This window comes from Numida meleagris, chromosome 2, assembly GCF_002078875.1.
Source record: "Numida meleagris isolate 19003 breed g44 Domestic line chromosome 2, NumMel1.0, whole genome shotgun sequence".
In the NCBI taxonomy this organism is placed as follows: Eukaryota; Metazoa; Chordata; class Aves; order Galliformes; family Numididae; genus Numida; species Numida meleagris.
This window is the reverse complement of record NC_034410.1, coordinates 116,415,792-116,440,912: the sequence shown is the minus strand read 5'-3', so window position 1 is coordinate 116,440,912 and position 25,121 is coordinate 116,415,792. Positions and strand designations below refer to the sequence as shown.

The following is a 25,121-nucleotide window of genomic DNA, read 5'->3' as shown; positions in this document are numbered from 1 at the left end:
TTGTTTTGGGAATCAATATATCAACTATAAAAGCTGCTTCTTAGTCTTGGACAGCAATATAGATTAAAACACCTTAGAGGGGGAAAAAAGTGCGTTAAAATGATGCTGTGTAATAGAATGAAATTTGCTGTACTTATTCTTAGTGACTTTGCTGCAAGAACATGAAGTTAATTACTTCCCTAGGGTCAAATTAAGAGTAGTTTTCAAAAGAGGATGGAATTTGGAATAAGGGCTAATGTAAACAGTTTCACCTACTTTAAACTAATTTCTAAACAGGTTTAGTTGCAACACTATTCTCCATACATATAAAATAAAATAAATGTATGTATGCTACATACATGTAGTGCGCAGTAAATGCAGCTACACTGAAACATTTTTTAATGCCTTAAAATCACAACCACACCGGGTTATTTTTCTGTATATTTAAATGAAGCTCTATAGAAAACCAAAACTCTTCAGATGTTCGTTGACCAATTACTTCATTGATGAGGTTAGAAGCTAGAAAAAAAAAAAAGTCCACTCCTAAAGCCTAATTTCACAGTACTTACTAATGCTTAAGAGATTAGACTAAACCATGTAGTTGACAAAACGAACACAGGAACTGAGCAATAAGTATGTGAACTGTGTTGATACTAAAGAGCTACGGAGCGCACACTCAAGTGGCTTGAACTAGTCTTTCAAGGAAGCATTCCAATCACTGATTTAAGGAAAAGGTGGCTCACTTTAATAACCACAGGCATTGGTCACTATGTAACAAGACATTCTAAAAAAAGTAATCACAATTTGTCCAATAGTAGTTTACAAGTGGATGGTATACATTAAGATACAGAGGTAGAAGTTCACTTTTACAATGCTTCACTAATACAGATTACCAAATTCAAGGCACAAAATTGTTCGCTTTACAAAAAATACTGTAAAAATGTCGTTTGCTGTTCTAAAATGTGAGTACAACTAAAAAAAATCTTTACACCCTTCCATACTCCACATGTAAAGTTGCATCAGGCGTTACTCTATTTTTCATTTGCTAATAGTTGGCATATGACCAGCAGTTACATAAACAGTTTGTATCTCAGCTGAGTTGCTTTGTCTTTTAGGCACAAGTCCAGTTACAGAAATTTAGTACAACAGCTTCCTCAGGGGGTGGGAGAACTCTGTCAGAAATAAGTACTACGAAAAGAAACATAGTCCGTAACAGCAGACTGGACGCTGACATATATAGAGGGAAACAGAACAGAGCATATTTCAAGTGACTCGAAAAAAAAGGCAATTTAAAGCACTGACTGCATTCCCAGAAAACCAGATGCCCAGTATAAATTTGAATGTGTTTCTGAGACATTTACTTGCCTTTGAATCTGCAGAGATTTTGAAATTTATTTTTATCTTTGTTTAAATAGAATACACACAATTGGTACAAAAGAGAATTACACCACAATTTGGCCATGTGTCCTTTAGAGAGCTTGGGTTAACAAGCTAAGAGATGCAATCAGAAACTGTCCTTGAATTTGCTAAAAGGTCATAAGCAGTAGCTTGAATCTCAAGATTTCCCTCCCTGCCCCTTACCAAACACCATAGGGAAAAACAAACACCTTCTGAGACATTGCATCTTCTGGTTGTAGGCAGCTCTTATAAATCTTGGCAGGCTGAGGAAGAGATATCACACAGTGCATCCCTACAAGAAGTCGTATGACTAGTTTACTGTACATACAGTGAGATTCTAAAGGACACTGGTGGCGGCTACATTGTAAATTCACCTTGTTTGCCTATCACATTTTCCAAGTACTCTAGTCAGTTTTATTTACAGTATATAAAAAAACATTGATTTTTAGAGTTCAATACACAGGTTGAGGACCCAAGAGAATGCCACAGTAAGGTGATGACTTCTGCATCTCTCAGATGCAAGTGCACTTCACAATTCACTCAGGTAACATCATCATATTCACCTATAAACATTAGTCCATCCATACCAGTGTTAAATTCCATTTTTTGCTTCATTGTTGTTTGTAGCCTGTTTCCTTTGAGCAATGAAAGGGTACATACACTTGTCTGCTCCCAAAAACCGGTACATGCACACAACTGCTTCAAAGGGCAGAATACTGCAAAACACAAGTTAGAATGCTGTTAAAAGATGGCACAAAAATAATAATAAAAAAGCCCTGCTTATTATGTACTTGGGCTTTCAAAAGGAACATAATAGCTATTGCACGGTTTTCCTAAGACACTTTAATACAAGTATTTTCCAGGACATTTTACTGAGAAAATTCTAGAGACCCTGCCATACAGGCGGCCATAAAGGAGGAGGCAGAAGTTATTTGTTCACAAGCCTTCAGCTTAGAACAGATTTTCTGCTGCTTCTTCACAAACCTGTGGCAAGTGCACCACAGAAAGTCTACTAACAGCCAGAAGCAGTGCCAGAAGTCACCAGACGTTTAGGAAAATCTAATTTGGAATTAGTATTAGTTCATGCAATTCTTTGATCATCAGATGTCTAACAACTTTTACACATATTCTAAACTCATCCATCGTCAAAAAGAGGTCTGAAATAAAGAAAGCAATTTCCTCTCTGTTCCCTTCAGATAAAATTCCAAGAGGTAAAATGAGATGAATATCTGGCTATGGACCCTCCTCTCCTTCCTATATCCACAAAACACTACTTTTATTTCAAGGGTAATACTCAGCAGCTCTAGTGAAGGACTAAGATGGGATTTCTTCAGCCTCTGGAAACAGTGTGACAGACACTCATTTAGTGGAAAGCAATGCATAGAATCTAGGCATTAGGAGTAAGGATCATTGAAATAGATGTCTCTGGTACAGGTGTCTTTGCTGGCAGTAGTACTGTTTGTGCAGTAGCCACTGGAGGGCCTTTGATCTGAGTGCTGCTGCCTGGGGCATGGATTATGCACAAGCTTTGATCTCCCTGTTGGAAGCTAAAGCGTTGAATGCAAGAAAACCCGAAGGGCCTTTGATGTGACTTTTGCTGCAGGAGGCACTGCTTGTGCAGAAAGCACTGAAGCACCCTCCGAGCTTCTGGTTGAAGCCAGCTCAAAGACTGTGATAGTGTTCTCAACTTGTTGGCAGAAGAGACACGTACATACTCTCTTCCAGCAAAGATGAGAGCAGGCAAGGTCCTCCCTAGTCTTTGGTGACCCTATCCACCAGGAGAGACATAAAGCAGAGAATAATTGCTCTGTAAGTACAGTAAGAATCCCGATGCTCTCAGTTTCAACCATCCCTCACAGGACAGCAAGATTTTAAAGGTTCCTATTACACACTTAAGATTAAAGAAACAGAAAAATCCATACAGCTGTGAAACTGTTCTCTACAAACTAGCATGCAAGTGATTATGCAGCAGTGGAATTGAGCCAACTCCTGTATTACACTGCATCATTGAAATAGAAGGCTAGTTACAGGGTTCTCATCCCAAATGTGTAGTGTTAGACAGAACAAAGGAGATGATTCCTTTTAAATAACCTTTTCAACAAACAGACTCCGCAATTTGGTTCTGAATGTGCAGATTTTCGATTTGTCTACTGTATTGATGCAAGTCCTAGAGAATCTGCAGGCAGAGCCTCCTCCATACTGGTCCTAGAGACAAACAGTTACAGGTTCCTTTGCTGGAAGCTTTCTTATTCTCCTCATTCCTAAATAAAAAGAACTCACAAAATGGAACAAAAGTCTGTTGAAGAGAATATGAACCTAAGCAGGATGGAAGATAACAGAAATGCAAAACTAGGATGTATGATACATAGGATCACAGTTTTATGGAACTTCCCAAGAAAGCAACATGCACTTATGCAAGCCAAGAGACAGGAATTATGACTAAACAGCACTTGTGGCCTGTATAGGTAGGATAGTGTTTGTATCTAGAAAGTGGACGTGTTCATGTATTTTACTAGCACTCTGTTGCTTGTATTGCCAACTAACTGGCATTTCAGATGTTACCTTTTCATGAAGGTGACCATATACATGAGGCGAGGTGTGCAGATCATCGGCTGGTCTGTAAGGATAGCTCTCATAGCCTGCTTCACACAGTATTCTGGTTTCAACGGTGGAAGGAAAGGCTCAATTTCTTTTCTGAAATATTTGATTAAGGCTGATTAATCAAGATATAAAGGACTGCCAACCTCGGAGAGTCCATTAAGTCACTTTTTTTTGAATGCCTCAGCAAGGACAAATACTTCAACTTTTGCATTCACTATTCAGTTATAAGAAATATGGGTCAAAAGTTGTTCTAAGTACCACAGGATAGAAGAAATTCAGGAAGTCCCTGTCTGTGGTCAGGATTACAGATCACACTAACATATTTAAGCAGACATAGTATTTATTTTAATATTTTTTTGGTAACAAGGTTAAATTACCATCAAGTACTTTTATAAAACTACAAACACAGGAGAGATGAATTTTACTCACCTGATCCTGCACCCTCTGAACATTCCTGTATCTACAAGATAAGGGCAGACTAAAGTTGTTTTGATTCCATCCTTTTCAGCAGCTTTCAGTTCATGGCTCAAAGACTCGTGAAAACCTACGGCTCCAAATTTGCTAGCACAATAATCCTGTGTTGGCAATGAACAAGGCAAAAAAAAAAAAAAAAAAGGCATCTTAAAAGGGACAGATACGAATCATGTTTAAAACCAGAGCATATTTGATGTGATTCTACACAAAATCAGAAAGTAACAGCGAAAGACACCCACTGAATATAGCATCACAACAACTCATTTGTCACTTCAATTTTAAAGCAATTAGCCCGGAATCATGAAAGCAGAAAAGCTGAATGTATGAGATTAACTTAGATTCAAGTCTTTGAATTAGGCAGGTTCATATGGCAAGTTACTCTGTTTACCAATTTGCTTAATATTAAACGTTGGAATGGAGGACTGAGATATCTAATACTACCTAGGGGTCAGATTTGAAGAAGCTTAGTGATTTGGCAGGCATAGGTGTAAGAATCTTAAATGTTTTATTTTTTGTTAGTTTCAGTAGAAGGTATAACGAATATTTGGTTGTATTATGTATTTACTTTTAGAAAATTGTATAGTTTGCTTATCTAATAAAATACTCAAATTTCAAAAATAATTGCAAAGACAGCAGTTACATTCAAGTTTTCAGTTGGATGCGCCCACACTCACCACCTAGGAAATTCTCTCAAGACAGTAAATACACTAAAAAAGCTTTAACTTACACCAGCTTAATTCATTTCTACTAAAAAGAAAAAACACTGCCGTTTAAGATTATGGATTGAGCCTAAGCTATATGCAAAAGAAATCTGTGTTTTACAAGGCAGTACGACCATCATTCTGTTAGACTTATTAATTCTTTTTCACTACTTGAATGATTTGTGATCCCACTTGCATTTGTGCTAATGACTCAAAATGCAAGCTAATATGCTCCAATCCTTACCTAGTTTTATGTATCAAACGAGTCACAGAAACTGGAGCTCTCAAATGGCTTCCAGGACCTAGATGACCTACTGCTTATAACTTGGAGCCTAGTAAAGCAGGTGAGCCATATATTCCGTGAGGAAGGCAGGTAGCCATTTCCTCACAGAAAAAAAAGAAACAAAAACCATGATTTTTCAAAAATCCTTCCCTTTGACTTCAGTCTTAAGCACTACGTTTCTTGGCAAGAATGGGTAGGTGGATACCTTTTGGGTTACCAAAAGTTACCAGGCTACTCAATGATCATTCAGGATTCTGAATGAAATTCTATCCTAGGTTTTCACTCCAAATGGTTTAAGTCCACAAGTATGGTGTCTGCTTGAGTCCTGTGGATCCCACCCACAGAGGGCTGTTTGGTGATTTGGTATTCATGTTACTGTAACCTCCAAATATCTTTGAAGATTTGACTATTTTCTCTAGCTGCTAATACAAAAAAAATAAAGCTTACTGTAAGCCCAAAAAAATTGCCAGATTAATTACAATCCAACAAACCTCTACTCCAGCAGTACTGAACAGTCCCAATGAACTCGCAACTGTCACAATGTGTCCATGATTCATTTCCAGCATCTTGGGAAGGAACGCTTTAGTGGTCTACAAAATAAATAAAACAAACAAGAAAAAAACATGAACTACTACATTAATTATAAGCATTCAAAACCTTTATCTCAATTTATTATCAAGAATTTAGAAGATCATCGTACAGGTTTGGAACTTCTTGGTTTTTCAAAAATGCCAACAGAGAATCTACAGTATTTTTGTGAATTCAGACAGCAATGATTGTATCTCCAGAAATGCGAAGGTTAAAAGATCAATTGAGCTCAGACATGTTTATTTTTCTGCAAGAGACTAGTTATCAGAAAGAGATAATTTGACCCTAAAATGGAAGTCACATTTTTTTAAGACAGAAAAAGGAATGCAAAGTGTTTAATACGCTATTCAGCATTTCTGTGTTAAGATCAGTGCCAATTACCAGTTCTAATTATTGATAGCGTGTTTTGTCAGCTAGATATGGTTGGTTCTATCCACTTAACTTATCCTGTGCATTTTACAATAATGAAATACTAAAGAGGCAGATGCTTTGCTGATGTTGCCTTTTGCATACAAAATACTAAACATCTGCTAGTTTGAACTGCTTTCCATCTTTATTAGTATCCACTAGCATTGCTCTAACTAAAAGTAGATGTATACATCTATTATTAATTCCGTATCTGAAGGGTTTCAAAGATAAAACAAAACCAAGTGTCAAGATGAAACCTTATGAATGCTTTTAACCACCACTCTGATTATCTCAAAGTTTGTTTGTTTAAACACCCAAATCAGACCTAACACCTTTAAAAAATTAAAATGTAAGTGATAAATGGAAGACGGTTCTTAGAAGATCACCTCTCCTACAATACCTAGCTTTGTCACCTGTTTTTGAAGCAGACTCACGCTAACATTTTTAAAATAATATCAAACAGAACACCACATATGCTTAAAATCAATTAAGAAGAGAAATGGTTTGTTCAGTTATTACTTACTTCAGCTTGTAGATAATCAGCATACTATACTATACTAGAACACTTTTAAGTTGCCAAAGAATTTCAGATAACATGTGTTAATCACAAATGTATCTGGTTAATATATAAATCTACTCATGGCAGAGCTTCTATTCCATTCTAACTCAGGCAGAACTACAAATGCTTTGTCCTCCCAGAAACCAAGTCTTCCCATGTAATTTGGATCCAAACCCAGAGTATGCAAATGCCCCTGAAGTATTTGCTGCTTGCTTAATTGTTGGTCTGAATCTTGTCAGCTGCATTGTTAAAGAGACATGCAAGCTACAGCTGAATCCATCTAATTCCATTCTTATGCTGTCTGCATTTTCCAATCACAGACGTCAGGATAGTTTTGCTCTAATGATTTTCACATGTTCTTGTACAACGTTTTTGCCTGCAGGTGTTAAATGACTAATCCAGACCTCCTAACACCACACAAAAGAGTGTTTTCACTGGACAGCTGGCAGATGATAGAAGATTAACAGACCTCCTGACTCCTTGCCTTTTCTACTGTTGATTCATATAACTCCTAGATTCTGTCATAACCATATAATGAAGCTAATTATAAAAAATAATCTGAGAGCAAGCTGTCTTGCGTTTGTTTCTTTCCTCGTGGCAGGGATCTCTAAACCTCTTATATAGAGCCTCAGACAAGAATTTAGTTCACTTGTTAAACTAATCTGTGCCAGGCACATGAAGTTTCAGCCTCTCTTCCCATGTTGGATGGCAAGAAAGCCCGGTCATCAAGAGGCAGCACATTCTCAAAAAGGTAAGAGGCTTCACTTTCCTCTAGTTTTACAGTGCGTTATTTCTCCACAGTCACTCCACAACACAGACCACTGTACACTGGCCCAGGTCTTCCACACCAACCTCCTAAGACAACAGAGTTCAGTCCTGCTAACAATTTACTCCCCTCCAGAGCATTAGTCAGTTCCATCAGCAGTTTCCACTTAGGTCTCAGTTATCTGTCCACATCACATCGGAATGACTGATTGCCACCCCACATTGCCAGAAAGCTTGATAAAGCAGACTGAAGCCCTGCCTGCAAAGCACAGGAACTACAGAAAGAGGCACTTGCCTTGGAGTTAGTCTCTCAGCAGGTGAGGGAAAGAAAGAAAGAAAAAAATTAGCAACAAATTTTTTGTCCTACCGCATCCAAGCCACAGATAATGATTTTCTCCCATGAGATGAACAACGGGAAAGTGCTTATCTGGGCTTTTGGGGTGGTTTAATTATTTTCTTTTTTTATTCTCTTCACTATGATATTGTCATCTTTTTTCTTTGCTTTTTTTTTTTTTTTTGGTTGAAGGTTGTGGAGGAAATGTGTTGAACTGTAATTGTGTCCACAAATCCATATTATTACCTATTATTACAGTTGATAAAGATAGTTGCACCATTAAAAACGTACAAAATGCAGCAGTCAACTATCAACACCTCAGCTAAATGGATAATAGTAAGTCATCCTGGTGCTGCCATCCTCCAGCCATCTGCTGCAGCTGGGAGTCAGTACTTAAAAAAATGCATGGCAAGAGGCAGACACACCCTATTGGGGGACACATTTCCAGTCTCAGAGTAAGGCTTGCCCACTGCTCCTCCCAGCCTCCTCTTGCTGGGAAAAACAATCCCAAAGTGAAGTTATTCTCTTTCGTGGTATAAGCAATCCCCAAATAAATCAGTGCTCTTACTGAGCTTCTGGCACAGCCTATTTCGTTGATCAAAGCAGCTTCCTCCGTACTCTGGTCCCCAGTTTTTCTGTCTGTTACATAAACCAGACCAACCTAGTTTCTTGTTTCTAGTTTCTTTCAGCTTCAGCTACATCTGCCTACCAGACCTGACATCTTCTCTGTGCTTGTCGTGATGCTGAGAAACCGGTTCAAAGTTCGATTGGTTCAGGGGCAAGATGCCTCTTGGGTGGCCTTCCCATCTGGCATTTGTCTGAACAGGTAGCACAGCCCACATTCGTTTTCTGAGGTGATGCATGGACACGCTTAATCCTCCACCAAAAAAAAAGTATTAGAAGATGCTAAGCAAGAAATGGGGCATTAAAGGTCAAGAACCAGGCCCCCAAAATAATTGAAATGATTTAATCAAACTATCTGCCTTCGGGTTTGATCTTTCAATTTCAGTTTCACCTCTCGCAGCTGCAGAGGAAGACATATAACTAAAATCATTTAAGTGGTTAAAGTTGGAGTGAGGTCTTTTATTAATGACAAGTGTCACACACTTTTCAACACAGAGGATAAACCAGTGAGTACAGTAGATGAAAGGAATTGTGCTACAAGGAGTCAGGAAAGACATGCAGTGCTCACAGTCAAGAAATTTAAGTTAAGCATCTTCTCTACTCAGAATTAGCTCTCTTTTTATTTCCCCCACTCCCAGAAAAATAGAAAAGAAACCAGGGTATGATACAAACACGTTTTCTAACATAGATAAAGCAGGTAGGTAAGACAGACAGAACGTAAAAAGCTACTCGGAACAGGGAGCAGAGCTAGTTCTCTCCTGTTTGTTTGTTTTTGAGACTGTTTAATCTTTATGTTCAGGCTCCATAAAAGACCAATTACAAACTTCTAAGCAATTTCCTCCATGCTTCTGAATATATAAGTAAGAACAAACTATTCCCAGTAGCTGTAACTAAACATGTATTTCATGTGCACACAGCTTTAATGACTTATTTCTCATAAGTGTGAAACTGAACAAGCATTTACATGTCACTTCATAGCTTTTGTAATCTGTTCTCAACATTTTGGTTTACGGCAAATTAACTTCTAACAGTCTAGCACTTCTTCCCTCCCCTTCCCCAAATTCTTTAGTTCCATTCTTAATGAAACAAAACTCAAAAGATTGTGCAACACAAAGAACAGCACAGCTGCAATGTCAAGACAAATTAGCCTAAATACAGCAAATGAGAATATGAAGAAATACTCTGTTTGGGAAAGTGATTTTTTTAATTAAATTTTGGAGTAATTATTCTTAAAGTAGAAAGCAAGCATACACAGAAAACAATGTTAGATGCATGCAGCTCAAAACAATGAATACTGAATGCACAAAGCACACCGAAGTGGGAAAGTACATGCTACCTCATGTTCATAGACTTGTTTTTATATCAAAGAAACAAATAAAGCAGGTACCAATGTGTAAAGTTCCTTTAAGTTTCTATTTTTCAGTACAGTATTTTTTTTCCATACTTTCTGCCTTCTGTCAAGGCCCAACCACCCTTTACAACTATTTTGACAGCATAAACAAGCTGCTTTACATAAAGGCAGAAATTCCTTTATGCCAAAGGAATAGCTTATTTTCCATATAACCCCTTCATATAAGGTGGATGGAGCCTAGTTTTTTTTTCAGGGGCTGATAGAAATAGGTGAGTTTTCATATCACTGTTGTTAATCCACAAGAGAGGCCTGCTGGTGTAACCGATAATGATTTTACTCAAGCCACAGCTATTCCTGACTGCCAGAACAGCCAGATGCGTAACAGTATAAATAGGTACAACATTTGGGTAACTGCATGGTTTTTATCTTCATGTTAAAACTCTTCAGCCAGATCCACAAGGCAGAGTTGGTGTGATTAGTCACAGACCCATCTAGACAACTCTATTTAAGCCTGGAACTAAGGTAGCAGAAATCACAACTGCCTGCTACCATGGCTAATAACATGACAATATTAATATGAAGCAACGAAGACAGTGACAAATTAAAAAAATGAAGTTCCAGTTTCTGTTTAAAATGCACCTTACTTCCTCTCTTTGCCTCACATGGACATTTGATTTTATATTCTTCCCCTTCTTCATGGACCACAGTGCAGCACTGCAGCTACTCCTGCTTCCATGTAAGACAGCCCATGACCACCATGGGGCAAAACTCAGAAATTATCACGTGCCCCAATTTTCTTTCCATTCCAATAACTGGAAAATAAGGCACGGAAGTTTGACAAAAGAGAACATCTAACTGTTCTGCAAATCGGCTGTGGCAGCCTAAGTCTTAAAGTAGGTTTCTCCAAACTGGATAGAATAGCAGTAATGCACCCCTGCATGATGAAAAGAAAACTGAGGTACCTGAAAGGGAGAAAAACCTCCATGGCAAGCTTATCAGTAAATATATAGAAGTTATTTTCAACTACAGTCATACAGAGTCTCTTATTTCAGAAGATAACCACTATCATCTCAATTGCTTTTTCTGTATTATATCCCCGCCCTTCTTAAATTCCATTAGACAAGTATCTCCAAAATATTAGTTAAAGGTGAGATCATTAACTGTGCAAAGACTACATCAGAAGTCCTGAGCTGGACACTAGAGAGACCACACAGCACAGCACATGGCTGTGTTAGTAACAGGCCGACTACAGAAGGCAGATAGAAGTCTACAACTACTGTTGACCTTGCTAATGTAAGGGACCAAAATTGTGCTTCAACTTAAAAGGAGCTCAGATGTCTCTGCTGGCTGGTTTCAAGAGGCACTGGGCCCCCTTTGGATAATTAGCAACTAAGTAAATATTTAAATAGCTGTAGAGATCAGTGCTATTTTTGATCTTCAGTTTCTATTCTCAATAAACTATTATGAAAAACAAGTCAGGATTATTTAACTGTCATGAAATAATGAATTAAAAAAGAAAGCCACGCACTCCTCTGGACTGTTCATAGGAGATCACGCCTGGATCATTCTAGAATAAAAAGGATCAGGAGATACACATGACTTCCTCAAGCCAAGCTGCCACAGACAGCTGCATTAAAGGCATGAAAATAAACTATTAGAGGATTGCCCTCAAGTGCGGCTTGAACAGGCCTTGCGTTCAAAATAAAAAGCTAGAGCTTCCAATATTTCATTTCAAAAGGAGTCCCTTAGTTATTTACCTCCTGGCAGGCAACACAACCTTCAGTTTCTCACTAAAGCTTTATTTGTCCTTCACATAAAAACCCACTGCTTTGGGACCATGGGGATTCCTTTAATATTGAACTGCAACAGCAGTTAATGCTTAACGTACATGCACAGTAATAATGTTACAGTTGCCTTGCAACCAGAAGCTCATGAAAGAACAAGAAGTCTGTAAGGATGACAAGTAGCAAGGAAGCAAAGCCATACACCGGCACACCAATACTTCGTGTGCCCTACATTTGTAGATAGAGTAAAACTACAGATAAGATCTAACCAGGTTAAGAGGTGAAGGGAACAAAATAAGTACTCTGAAGAACTAAGTCACAATGAAAGACAACACCAGATAATTTAAATTTAAAACTGTATTTGATTTACAGAGAAATAAATATATTTTTCCTCTCTCTAACTCTGTATGAAATAGGACTTTAAAGTACATGGGGTCTTCACTTAGTAAAATCATAACCTATTACTTGAATCACTTGTTTGGCATTTTTTTATTAATTCATGTCAGTAATTAACGTTCCTGCTTTCTCCTCCCTCATGGCTGATCCATCCACAAAATCCCCTGCTTCTCAAGAGACATGCTTAATCAGCTGGAAAGCATCAAATTTGTGCAAAACTAGGTTAAACCTCATTTATTGAGGTTTATAAGTGGGTTTGTTAGTAGTAACAAACATGTATCATGCTATTTACTAAAGAAAAGTATGTTACAGACCATAATTATATTTCTACATTGTTTAGCATTTGTAGTACTTAGGGTGCTATTACAAGATTTCTTGAAATTTCAATATCGATAGCTGCCATTGTTTCCTGTGAATGTTTCAGTTCTTGTAGTAGTTCCTCTTGCATTGAATAAACTCATGTTGAGTGTATCAGAAGAAAGCTGAAACTGAATTAAGTAGTTTCCTTAATCACAACTTAGTGCCAGAAAGCTGTTTACAATGCATAGATAGTAAAGATAAGATAAGTAATGCTAATTTAAAAAAAAAAAAAATCACAGGAAACTAATACCACTAGTTATCTCTCAATCATTAATCATTTTTTCCCACTCTACTACCAGAACTAATTATGCCAAGCCTAGGACAACTGAACATAGCCTGGCTACATTGTCTCTTGTATAGTTCGTTAACAGGGCTTAGCTGGAAAAGGGTTGTGTCTACAGAGAATGGAATATGAAAAGTGCTTAGGAAAGGACCTTGCAACAGAGACTTTTGTTACTACTACCTTATCACATCACTACATTGTCTCTCCCTACCCTTTCCTTTAAGGGCTTCATTTCCTGTGACATTACCCCAAATTGCATAACTAGGACTGGAACAGAAAACAGCTTTGTTCTCCCCTTGCTCTGAAGTGTAGGTAAGTACTCAAGCATGCTACCCAAATAACACATTTCCTGCTTCAGAAACTTTCTTCTTGAGAGTCAAGATGGAAATTCTATCATTGCCTAAGGCTTACGGCAATCTAGAGCTAATCAAACTCCCAGCTGCCTTACATAAACCTTTTCTTTGTGTTCACCACCATAGCAGCACTTCAGACACCTTTACCTAGGGCATGTACTTTAGGTACATGTACCACAGCCAAAGGCGTCCCCAATTTCTCCTCAAGAATGTTTCACTTTTGTTTAGAGAAGCCACTGCTTTGTATGCTTTCGGGGCATTCAAGCTGAACTGCCCTGTTAATTCTATACCAGCAAGTGGAAGTAAGAGCTTTTATGTTACTGGTATGCACATTTTTCTCCTAAGATCTTTTGTATTCTTTCCTACTGAGAAGAAACAGGTTGTAGATTTTTAAAGCTTTTAAAATTATTTCCACCCACAGATGTCAGACTTCTACTTAAGTGTCTGGTCTTCCTAATGAGTGTATGCTGCAACAGTCATTTCTGTGGAAGCATCTGGCTGCCTTTCATGGACATGCTTGTATATATTCTACCATACATGCACATAAACTTATCTGCTTTGATCTGTACTTACAGATATGGCTTGCATAACTGCAATATATATATATATGCATCAGTAAATACCACTACTTAAATCACCAATTGTACAGTTAGGGCTCTTCTCTCCACTTTCTGCAAATCTTTGATTTCATGTGGCTATGAATAATGGAGCACGTTCTTCACTTAAGTCAAGGATACCAGCTCCCTTCTCAACAAAACATTTCTCTGCCTCTTGCAGAGAAAAGTTCGTAAGCAAGCAGAGATCCTGCATTCTTTGTCCCTGTGTTAACTTTATAAAAAAAAAAATCTTAGGTAAGTATGCTGATTCCTCTGTTACTTCTCTCCTGTATATATACTTTTGTCTGTAATAAATTACCATGCTCTAAAATAGCATCTTTTCTATTTCCACTCTTTCTCCTTCAGTCTAAAGACCTTACAACTGGAAGAACTGAGTCCAGTAAGGCACTGCAGAGCACCAAGATGAGCGTGTTCTGGAACTAACGTATTTTCAGCTGACTCCAGAATATATGCATACTGTGTTATCTTCAAAAACAAAATGACGTGCCCCTGCTATCAGATGCCCTCCACTGACTACGCTCCCTTGTCAGCTTCCTAAGGGTATCCAGAGCACTCACAGACAATTCTGCCTACTTCCATTTTCAATGGTTTTTAAAGCTCAGATAGTATAATCATACTGGATTCTCAACAGCTAGCAATGAGCAAGGGGAAGAATTTATCTCCTTAAGCAGGGCAGAAGCGCAGAACATAGGTTGTCAATGATTGTGCATTTCAAATGCCAAACAAAAAAAAAATTAAAAGCTGGGAAGTTATAGTAGTAGGTTAGATAGCATGGTAAGAGAGCTGTTGGAGCCTTAGCTATGCATTTAGCTCTGCCTCACGTTGCAAAGTAAGCATGATAAATGTCTAGTGGAACTTGGGAACAAATGCATACGTGCAGACTTCTCTGATCAGCACAAGTGTAAGACATAACCAAGCATGAGAACTGAGGCTTTCAGATGAAGTAATCATGCTCAAAAGCTGAACTCTTTCCTTCTGCCCGAAGATATTAGGTGAGCTGACGTTTATTGTCTACAAACAATATTTCAATATGCTCTCAGACTATAGCAGCTACCAAACCACAATTACTGCTCAATGTAAAGCAAGTACTACACAGTTGGCAGTAGTCTCTGAAAATTAACATGCAGTATAAAGAAAGCAAATCCTTCTGCTTGGACCTATCATATTAGCATCTGAGCTTTCCATATACTCAAAACTAACAGAGCTCCAACACCACTGTAAGAAACTAAGGGACTTAAGTTAAACTCCCAGTATGCAGCACTACCAACCTCATCTTCTTCCACAGGCTGATCTGTCAGTAAAGAAGATCTAACTTGCATTTATCCAAACGTCAAATGTAAAGTTACTTTAGAGTTTGCTGGTCAAGTGATATCAGAAGTTAACAGTTGGCTACTCCTTTCCACAAAAGCTGGGTTTAAGCCCTGTTGAAGTCAAGTGACTAGAAATTCTACTTTGTTTATATACTGACAAATGGCCCAGTCAAAGGATTTGTGGTATTTCAGAGCAATGTTGACATTAGTGTAACAAACACATTAGTCCCTCACCTTCATTAGCACAAGTTTGTAGCAAATGTCCAACCATTTGGAGAGCAGCTATTTATTGCCAGCTATTTGATAATCTTGACAAAAAAATGAAAACATGCCACTGTGAGTCAGTGAAAAATCCACATAAAAAATTCATTTTAGAAAAGCTATTAGATAAGAGCTCAGAATATTCTGTTCAGTGAACAAGAACGCAATCCAACTTCCAAATACACATTCTTCTCCAGCTTGCCATGAGCTTAGTCATGCTCTGGACTACTTGGTAATGCTTAATATTTTAGTCTGCATATTTCCAAATATTACTAGAGAACAGTACTTAGGGAAAATATGAAGTCATCACTCATGTTTTACAATTTACGTAACTGACTGTTGAAGACGTGGCTGAAAAAAAAAAAATTGTCTCTGATTTTTTAGATACCTTAAGGCAGTACCGCCACAGCGCTGTTATTGCTGTGCGATATCTGCATGCAGATGAAAGCTGAGTCACTTCATTCACCCTTCCCAACCCAGCAACTAGGTCACTGTTTCAAATCAATTACTTTATAAAAAGGAAAGCAATGGCATCATAACCCAATATCTCACAATAAAAAAAAAAAGGATTAGGAGGAGAGCTTCCCTCTTCACTCAACAGCCCAATTTGTTGGAAACTAAAAAATACAGAAGCTATTACAATTGAATGAAAATTTAGCTTTAAAGCTTGTTTAGGAATGAGTAAGACTCTGAAAGAAAGCTCCCATTTACTATGAAGTAAATCACTAAATAAGGAGCAATATTTTTTAAGCACATGGAGATAGTAATTTTTAAAACACAAAGTGGAAATACTTCTCCCTGTCCTTCCCCCAAAAAAGTCTGCAAAAAAAAAAAATCTTAGCGGGTAAGTTTACACTTGATAAGACACAAACGCAACACTAAAAAGACCAAAACTACTCTATGATGCACAAGAGCAATCACAGTATCAGTGCAAGGCAAAAAGCGAGAGTTGTTAACGCAAGAGGAAACTAGCTTACCTTTATCTAAGGGTTTTTAATAGTGCAAAAGTACAATACTGCGCTCTCTCTAGAAATAAAGTTGCTAACTTCAGACTATTATGACTGACAGATTTACTATAGTTTGGAACCATGTATGCCAATTTAAATGATTTAAGCCCATAAATCCTACTCTAGAAAATCTTCTCGAGAATGAGGTTTCATTAGACATCTGTAGAGGTCCTGTCTGCTGACATACAGTTTTATCCTACTTCCAGTCTCTTTCACACAAATACAATTTGGTCAGTGCAAGTCTAAAATGTTCATGAAGTGTAGTCTCTAAGAAGCAAAACTAATCAATTTGTCCAAGAAAATGAAGCTTCTCTCTGGAGACTTCTGTGAACTGAACTGGCTCATCCAGGGATCAGATGAACACCAAAACTAGCATAAGGTAAGACATGGATTCAAGGGATGCCCCCATGCCTGCCACCACTAAGCCGCCTTGAAATTATTTTCCTAAGTCAACAGAAATTGTTCTTTAAACAATTTTAAAAGTCACTTTTAAGCGTATGCTCAAGAGCTTGTACAAACCAATGCTGTAAGGGGAGTGCTTGAGAAGCTCTCACACAAGTTCAAACAGATGGCAGAAGTGAGCAGAGCACATTTAGGTGCAGAATTCAACAGCCAAACAAACTTGAATTTCAAAAGGCTTACACCAAGAGAGTCACCTCTGCTCTGCAGCTGTTTCTGCATTCCTTGGCCTATAACGCCCTCCCCACCTGATCGTGATACCTCACTTGTGTCAAGTGTTAATTTGGCTGGCATATAAATCATTATTCTAATACAATTATTTACAAGAACAAAGTGTTCATTCAGAAGTTTAAGCACTGATGTAAATCTCTTTCCCGCTTGTGACATATCTCCTTTCAAACCAAATGATAAGAAACTGAGATTCCAGCAGTTTATGCCCACTTATTTAGACTGTAACTGTATTTTTAAATGCATGTATTTTTAAACAGACTAAGAAGCCTAAGACCATGGGTACAAGCATACAGCATCACATGTGATTCAGCACTAGCTTGCCTGTGCAGAAATACTTTCACCATTCTTCACAAAAGACACACTGTTATCAATTACTCAGTTTTATTATCAGTGTGAATAGTCAGAAACTTTGAAGTCTGGGGAGCAAGGTTTATCAAGTAAATGATGCTCTAGCTTTTACACACAGAGGACTTCAGAAAGATTTAATATTACAGATGCATAACAAAAAATTAAATTGTAAAATAATAAATGTTACTTTAGATAGAACAATCAGTAACTTCAAACTCCACTGTAATTGCTCAAAGCACTGCTCTTCTAACCACCGCAGGAAAAGAAGGCATATGTGTAATCTTTTATACGGAGTATTTCCCTGAAACAGCAGAGGCAGCCCCTCCACTTCAAGCTAGGTTAAGCACCACAGTGGCAAAAACCATTGTTCCATTCAAGGTTTCCTGCTCCCCCAAATTTTTCATAAGTAACACCAGAATATCAGACCAAAGTCAGTGCGGAGGTTTTTGCTTATTCAGCTGACTTGACTTAACCAGAAGAAGCAGGAATTTAATCACCACACTGATCACTCATCCAGCACTGTTTCTTCAGAGCAGATTAGCAATCCTGAAAGCACTGATATGGTTTGCTGACAAGTCTCTAACCCTCATAAAAGTCACAGGAGACTGAAGTGTGAGATTACCTCAAGGACCTCTCCTCTGCAAGCTACACTGCACTTCCAGCTCTATTTTAGAAGGCTTTGGAATTACAAGCCACTAATAATTGACTAATGCTTCAAATGTATTTCAGTTAGTTTGAGAAGTCTTGGCATGTTCTCTCCAGAATAACTCTCCTCTTCCTTAAAGGGCCTATCACATTGCTTTTCTGTGAAAATAATGTTATTGCTTTCACTTGAACTCTGCAAGCTTCAGCAAGCTAAGCACATGGAAGTAACTGGCTGACCACGTGGTACATCACCTTCACAGGCACCAAACAAGTAATGGGCTGCAATTTAAGAATTTTTATTTTTTGGTTTTTTTTTTTTTTGAGCCCAAGTTCCAAGCACCTTTCAAATGATGCAGAAAATTCACCTCAAAAGCATGCCTGAGAGCAGCCACAAAAGCTTGAGTGTAATTGAAGCACTTTAAGACCCACTGAGCTATCATTTCAGCTTTGTGAACTGACAGGGACAAAAAACACTTTACACCACCACAGAAAAGGGAGATGCATGGATTCAACTGCTGTTTGAACAAAACAGGCCAGCGTTTTCCACCATGCAAGTAAGACCACCTAGCACAGAACATGCATGCAGGAAAGCTAGTTTTGTAACACGTTCAAAGAATCTTCAATACACCCTTCCCACTATCCTGATGGAAGCATTACCAATGAAGCCAAAAGCTCTAGAAGCCATTTAGCTAGGAACCCTTGATACATGCTTACTAATTTATTGCTTGAATTTACACAAATTCCTACAGATGACAAACATAGGTTTTTGTTTTTAAATATATGACTGAGACTCATCTACCTCCCTAGACCAAAGTGCTTAGTAACTCTTCAGATCAGTGAGGACTGATTTTAATCCACACTTGTGTCTACTCTTGGAAGCGACGCAAGATCCCTTCCACAGCTGAAGTTTAGACACCTAGGTGCCTCATCAGATGTGTTTCTTTTGTTTATTTCCTTAAAGGATCAGAAAACTGGAAAAAAGAGTCAGTAAAAGACTGATTTTTTAAAAAACAATCACAACAACTTAAATATGACAAGACTAGATTATAGATGCATACAGATTGCAAGACGCAGGTAATCAATTGTTATAGATTAGAAGAGTCCAGGTTGGTGGCAACTATGCTTGGCAAGGTCCAGGTTCACCATGCAATAAATTGGTGAAGAAAGCTCCATGCCTGTAGTCTCATGCCCGCTCATGCTCCAGATATATATACACACAACTATTTATTTGCTTAAGCTTTTGTTAAGTGCATTGGTACATAAGAAGGGAAGATGATATTTTAGAAAACTACATCTGGAAGACAGTATTTTCCGCGACTGATAGAAGATTTCCTCTATTTCCTTGATAAATAAACCCAAGTACCACAGAAACATACCAAAGCAATTGCAAGTTTTAAATATGACCAGTACCCTATTTCTGTAGCTAGAAGCCTGACTGCTTTTGGTTCATATTCGTTACCCAGCATGCTACTGCATTATATGAAACACATGTGCTGTCTAGGGTAATTTACTGGTGGCATGTAATTGGAATCATTTTGCAAGGGAAGAGTTAGTTTTGATGACACTTTTTGGATCATATACACATGGTTTGGCTTGAATTTTATCCAACTCATTTTTCAAAGAAAAAAGTCAAGAACTTATAAACTTCGTAAGCAAACTTCTTTGGACATGTTATCATGAAATTAAAAATTAAGACCGCTAACTCCACTCATCCAAAATGATGAATACAGCTAGTTGGCACAGAAGTAGAATACTGTGTGTACATCTTATCATAAACACTGGAACTTTAGAAATGAAGTCAAAAATTGAACTACTATGCCAATAGTTTATAAAAGATTTGTCCTGGTACAGTTTCAGATAGCAGCTTCATATAATTAAATCATCTTCTGTAAAAGAGTCACCGAGCACACTCAATGTGCAAAATCTTAATATTTAAACTAACCACAGGTATGAGTTCTGTTGAACACTGGGGAACTATATGAGATTAGAATCACAGAATCCTTAAAGTTGGAGATTAGATCAGTACTTATAGATAAGTCACTTATTCTCCAAGGTTTTAGCAAATCTTTCAGTCTGATTAAGCTGACAACTGCAATACCAGCATAAATATATAATCCATTTCGTAACCTCTCTAGCTTCCATAAAGTTTTTTCATTCAAAGATACATTTAAGTCTAGGGGATTATATAGTCCAAAATATCTAAGTTACTCAAGCAGTATTTCCCTCTTACACAGTATTTATCTCTTCATAGTATCAGCGTTAGACCATTTAGAATTTGTTACATCCCTGCAAATGGAAATGTACATGCATCACCTCAAAAATAGAGTAGTCTATAAGTGAACGAACAGTAAGGCAGCAGTGTACAAGTCCAGGCTTTAGTCTTCCACTTCTTTTTAAATAGGACAGAGCTGGAGCTAAATGCTTTTGCTTCCCCCTTTTGGTAAGTTGAAGAGAACTCACTAGGAGGAGAGCTTCAAGCTGAAAGTTTCAGAGGATTGAGACGACAATGAAAAGCAGAAGTAGTATCACTGTTCTCTCAGAGCTAGATGCTGAAGATCTGCTGTACAAAAGGACCTTCTTATCACAGAACTTCGTGGTGCCCGATCATCATCTTTCTCCATTCAATGACTGAATCTGGGAGGAGTCACCAGGAACTATGCTGAGGTACAATACTAATACCTGACTATTCAGCAGTAGCTTTATAACTTCATGTTCAGGCAGAATAGATACAAAAAAAATCTCAACCCATCCTCAAGTAACTTGTACAGTAGTTTTATTGAATACTGTTCTATGATCTAAAACACAGTGTGCTGTACTTCACTTAAGCTTTATTGTAAAACCTTAATAAAAAAAACTTTTTGCTTAAAATAGATGAAACAGCAGTTTAATCTTGCACTGACTAAACATTTTTCAAATTTGGATCCTGACATAAAGGAAAAGAACTCCTTGTCCGCAGAAGTTCTGTTCCTATAATTGACAAGTGCAGCCAAGTAAGTTATTCTTGCAACAGACTGGCAAGAAAGATACTGTTACATTACTGCTACAGTTTTATGCATCTGAGAATTACAGTAAACCAGAGATGGCTTGTTTCAAACTGAGAATGGATTTTGTCCCTATGTTTTCAATATCAGAAGCATTCAAGTTATCACAGCATGAAATAACAGGTTTTTAATACCGCAATGGATTTTATGCTGTGGAAATTGCTACATGATGCATTGGTGACATGTTTATATAGAACACACATAGGAAGGCTTATACAAATCATGGATGTCAGCAAAATGGAAAGCATCTGTTTAGGCTATGGTATGCTGCTAAAGCTCTCCTTACTGCCAGTTTGTGATATGGTACACAGTCCAGTTAGAGTCACAACAGCAAACCAGTGACAGGCTTTTGTTTTATTGCCTACTACAGAGGTTCAGCAGCCTTTGAATCGTAGCTGCTAACAGAAAACAAGTCCAGTTCACCTGCACTCCGCACAGAGAGCAGGCAATCCACCCCATTTCAGAGGCTTCAAGGGGACAGTGCCATAGTTCTATCTGACATTTTTATGTAGAAGCATATTGAGGCTTGTTAGTGATCAAGGCATGAGGGAAAGACGTTACACAGGAGAGAGGGGGAAAAAAAAAAAATAACAGAAAAACCAAAAAGACTCCAAAAGTGCAAACACTGAACTATCAAGCAATATTACAGGGAAGATTCATGTCAATACAAAATCCTTTCACAGCTTTTTGGATGAAACATCCTTCAAGAATAGTTAGAACTCTACATAATGCTCCAGAGTATTTGCTTTGCTTTTGGACCACCAGTTCAGCTGACATGGAAAAGTCTAGCTGCATAAGACTTCACACATCTAGACAGATTGTTTTATTTAAGTCAGCATTGACTTGCATCAAAAAAAAAATTGGCTTCAAATCAGCTGATTCAGATGATATCTTATGAATTAAGTATTATTATTTTCTAATACAAGTCCACCCACTGTTGGCCAAGCCAGTCTTTTCTGAGATCAGAAAGGGGAAGACTAGGAAGAAAGCTTTGCCAAGAGCAAAAAGCAGAAGGAAAAGCAAAGCAGGACATAGGATCTGCAGGATGCAGCCATATGAACAGATCCTCAAGTAAATAGAAAGGGTGTTGACTACTCCTTAGAAGATTATGCCAAGATCTCAATTTCCACAGTTCAGATCTAAAAAAAAAAGTAATCTAGAAAGGTATAGTTAAAATCATTTGATACTAACATTTAGAGATGAATGAAACTTATGGAAATAACAATCACAGCAATACTAGACTAAGCTTAACAGTTTATTACTGTGAAAGAACACACACAGGATGCTTTAAAAAGGTCTCTGAAACAATGTTATAAATAAGTGTGTGACTTAGGCCTGAAGGAAGAACAGCTGGAGAATGTAGGATCCTCCCATATTTTAATTCGTGGTGATGTCATAATTTAGAGTTCTTGGAAACTTTGTCAATTCTGCTTTTAAACCACATCAATAACAGTCATTAAATCCAGTGTACATCTCTGTTTGCTTCAGCATCAGTTTCACTTTTATGGAGGGAACATGCAGAGCTCTGAGTTGTTGCAGGATCTTACGCGCTTTTTCAAAACTTTCAAATTGCCCAAATTGCCTTAAAATATACTTTAATAGTTTCTAAACAATCTCATGTGCATTGAAGTTTAAGCACACTCTCTGCAAGCTTTACAATAGACTGGAAAAAAGACTGCTCTGCCATTAAGTATTTCACAGTGCAGATTTGAAGGGGCTCCTTTAGGGTTATGAAACAGCATTTAACTTCCATGTTAAAGCCCCAGGTTTGTGAGGCCCTTCTAAGTTTTGGAGAGGAGGATTTTACAAAATTTTACCATCCAAAGGTAGGAACAGCCAAAGAAAGCTCAAGTTGAAGCATATTTCAGATTGCTTAATCTTTTGATTGTTATGCAAGTGCATTTCATAACACTATTTGAAGAACCAAAGAACAGTTCAATACTAACAATGGGCTCAGTCTGACAGCTAATGCTAAACGGAGTGTGCATCATGCCCTCCTTCAACATATCAATTTATATAGCTCCACACTACAGCGAGATTAAAAATAAAGCTTGCAGAGAAACAAGACTTAGGCAGACAAGAAGAGCAAGATCAAATAGCTTCATCACATAACTTCTCCTTGATAACAATCTGCTAGTTACAGAAACAGTATCACCTCAGAATCAACTTTGAAGATTCTTCTTACTTCTACCAGTAGCCCCAGGAGAAAGCTATGAAGACAAATACACAGGATTCCCCAAAAAAGTGTTCTTGGCTTGATTTCTTGAACTATCTTTTGCTTTTCCTCTCAGCCATCAAAAGCAACAATTTGCCTCCAAGAAAATTCAAACCATCTCCAGCAGGGCTTCTAATAAGTCTTTTTCTCCAGAAGTGTGCAACTTCGCTATTGTAACTGTCATCAAAACAGCATCTTAAAGCTGCTGACATCCCGCTCTAAGACTATGGAAGGAAGGAGCTAAGTCATTCCTTAATAGTAACAACCCTTAAGGTATATTCAGAGGTTATGGTTGCAACAGATTTCATATCCAGGGCTGCGTAAGTGTGAATAGTGTGAGCTCAAGATTATAAAAGTACAGAATCAATTGAAAGCAATTTATTAATAACTTTAATACCCACCATTACCTGTTAAACAGAAAGTTAAATTAAAAAAGAAGCCTACAAAGTGGAGAGCTTGCAAATGAAAAGGGAACAAGTGCAAAACCCAAAGAGACAGGAGTTAAGCAACAGCATTTAGTTCCTTCAGATTAACTGACAGGAAAGGTAGTATGAATGAACATATAGTTACCCAGAAATGCGCGTGACAGTTGACCATCATGGTCCTCTCAATCAGCTCATCAGGACACTCCAAAAGGTGGTGCCCAGAGACCACACCAGCATTGTTAACCAGGACGGAAACCTCGCCAACCTCTTTGCGGACCCTCTCTGCTGTTGTGTAGACATTTTCTCTTTTGCCCACATCACAGGTGTATGTGTAAACCTGCAAGCTGCAATGGGGCAGCGCGTCTTTCTCTCCATCTCCAGCTACTAGGGAATACAGAGAAAAGAGAAAACATTCTTAGTTGGATTTCAGCATGCAAAATAAAGAATTGAGAGAAATAGCAAACTTACTTCCACCGCGCTAAAACTTCTGTTTACTTTGGCGTCACCGTGGTACACAAGAACTCGCCTACTTGCTACCGCTGCCAGCTCTGAGAGCCGAGAGCCGCCGCGGGGACGAAGGGACACTCGGGACACGGCCCGCGCCGTCCCGCCCGGCTCCCTGACAGGAGGGCCTCCTGGCGCCGTCCCGGGGCTCGAGCCCTCGGGGAAGGCCGGCGGCAGGTGGGCTCCGAGGGGCAGCGCCCGGCCCCGCTTACCTTTGGGGGCGGCCTCGGCGAGCTCGCGGTAGATGTGGCGCACCATGCCCGCCGTCTCCTCGTTGCTCTGCGTGTTGATGTCCCACAGCACCAGCAGCGCCCGGCGCCGGGCAAACTCCAGGGCGAAGAGACGGCCCAGGCCGCTGCCCGCCCCGGTGATCAGGCACACCTGCCCAGCCACGCTCTTCTCCTTGGGCCGCACCAGCCACTTGGCAGCGGCCAGCACGAACGCCCACAGCACTCGGAAGGTGACCACGAAAAGCTCCAGCAGGATGTTCATGCTGGCGGCCCCTCGCCCCCGGCCCGGCGGCCCTCACCCCCGCCCGGAGCGGCGGGCACGGCGCGGAACGGAGTCTCCCTTCGCCCGGCTCCGCACCTGGGGCCGCTCTCCTCGCCGGGACAGCCCGGTACCGGGGGAGCTCCCGCTGCCGGGGCTGCCCCGCTCCGCCCGCCGCCACTCGGGACGCCCCGTGCTCGGTCCCGCACCCCCCCGCCCAACGAAGGAGCCCAGGGAAGGAGATCGCCGCCTGCCCCGTCCCACACGCCCGCGGCCCCGCTGTTGGCAGTGAGCATCTTGCGCGTTCGGCGCCCTATATAGGGCGGGC

At 39.1% G+C, this 25,121-nt stretch overlaps 1 protein-coding gene across 2 annotated transcripts; it reads right to left on the bottom strand.

Annotated features, from left to right (window-relative positions):
- On the bottom strand, window positions 702–25,104 carry RDH10 (retinol dehydrogenase 10). Of its 2 annotated transcripts, none has more exons than XM_021387158.1 (6): window positions 24,517–25,104; window positions 23,946–24,181; window positions 5,928–6,026; window positions 4,408–4,553; window positions 3,940–4,071; window positions 702–2,093 (listed from the first exon to the last, which is right to left on the bottom strand). In XM_021387158.1, the coding sequence occupies exons 1-6, from the start codon at window positions 24,794–24,796 to the stop codon at window positions 1,970–1,972; spliced, it is 1,017 nt and encodes a 338-aa protein (XP_021242833.1). In that variant the 5' UTR covers window positions 24,797–25,104; the 3' UTR covers window positions 702–1,969. The 2 variants fall into 2 exon arrangements, with proteins under 2 accessions (XP_021242833.1, XP_021242832.1); XM_021387157.1 differs by having other exon boundaries at window positions 23,946–24,184; window positions 24,517–25,102.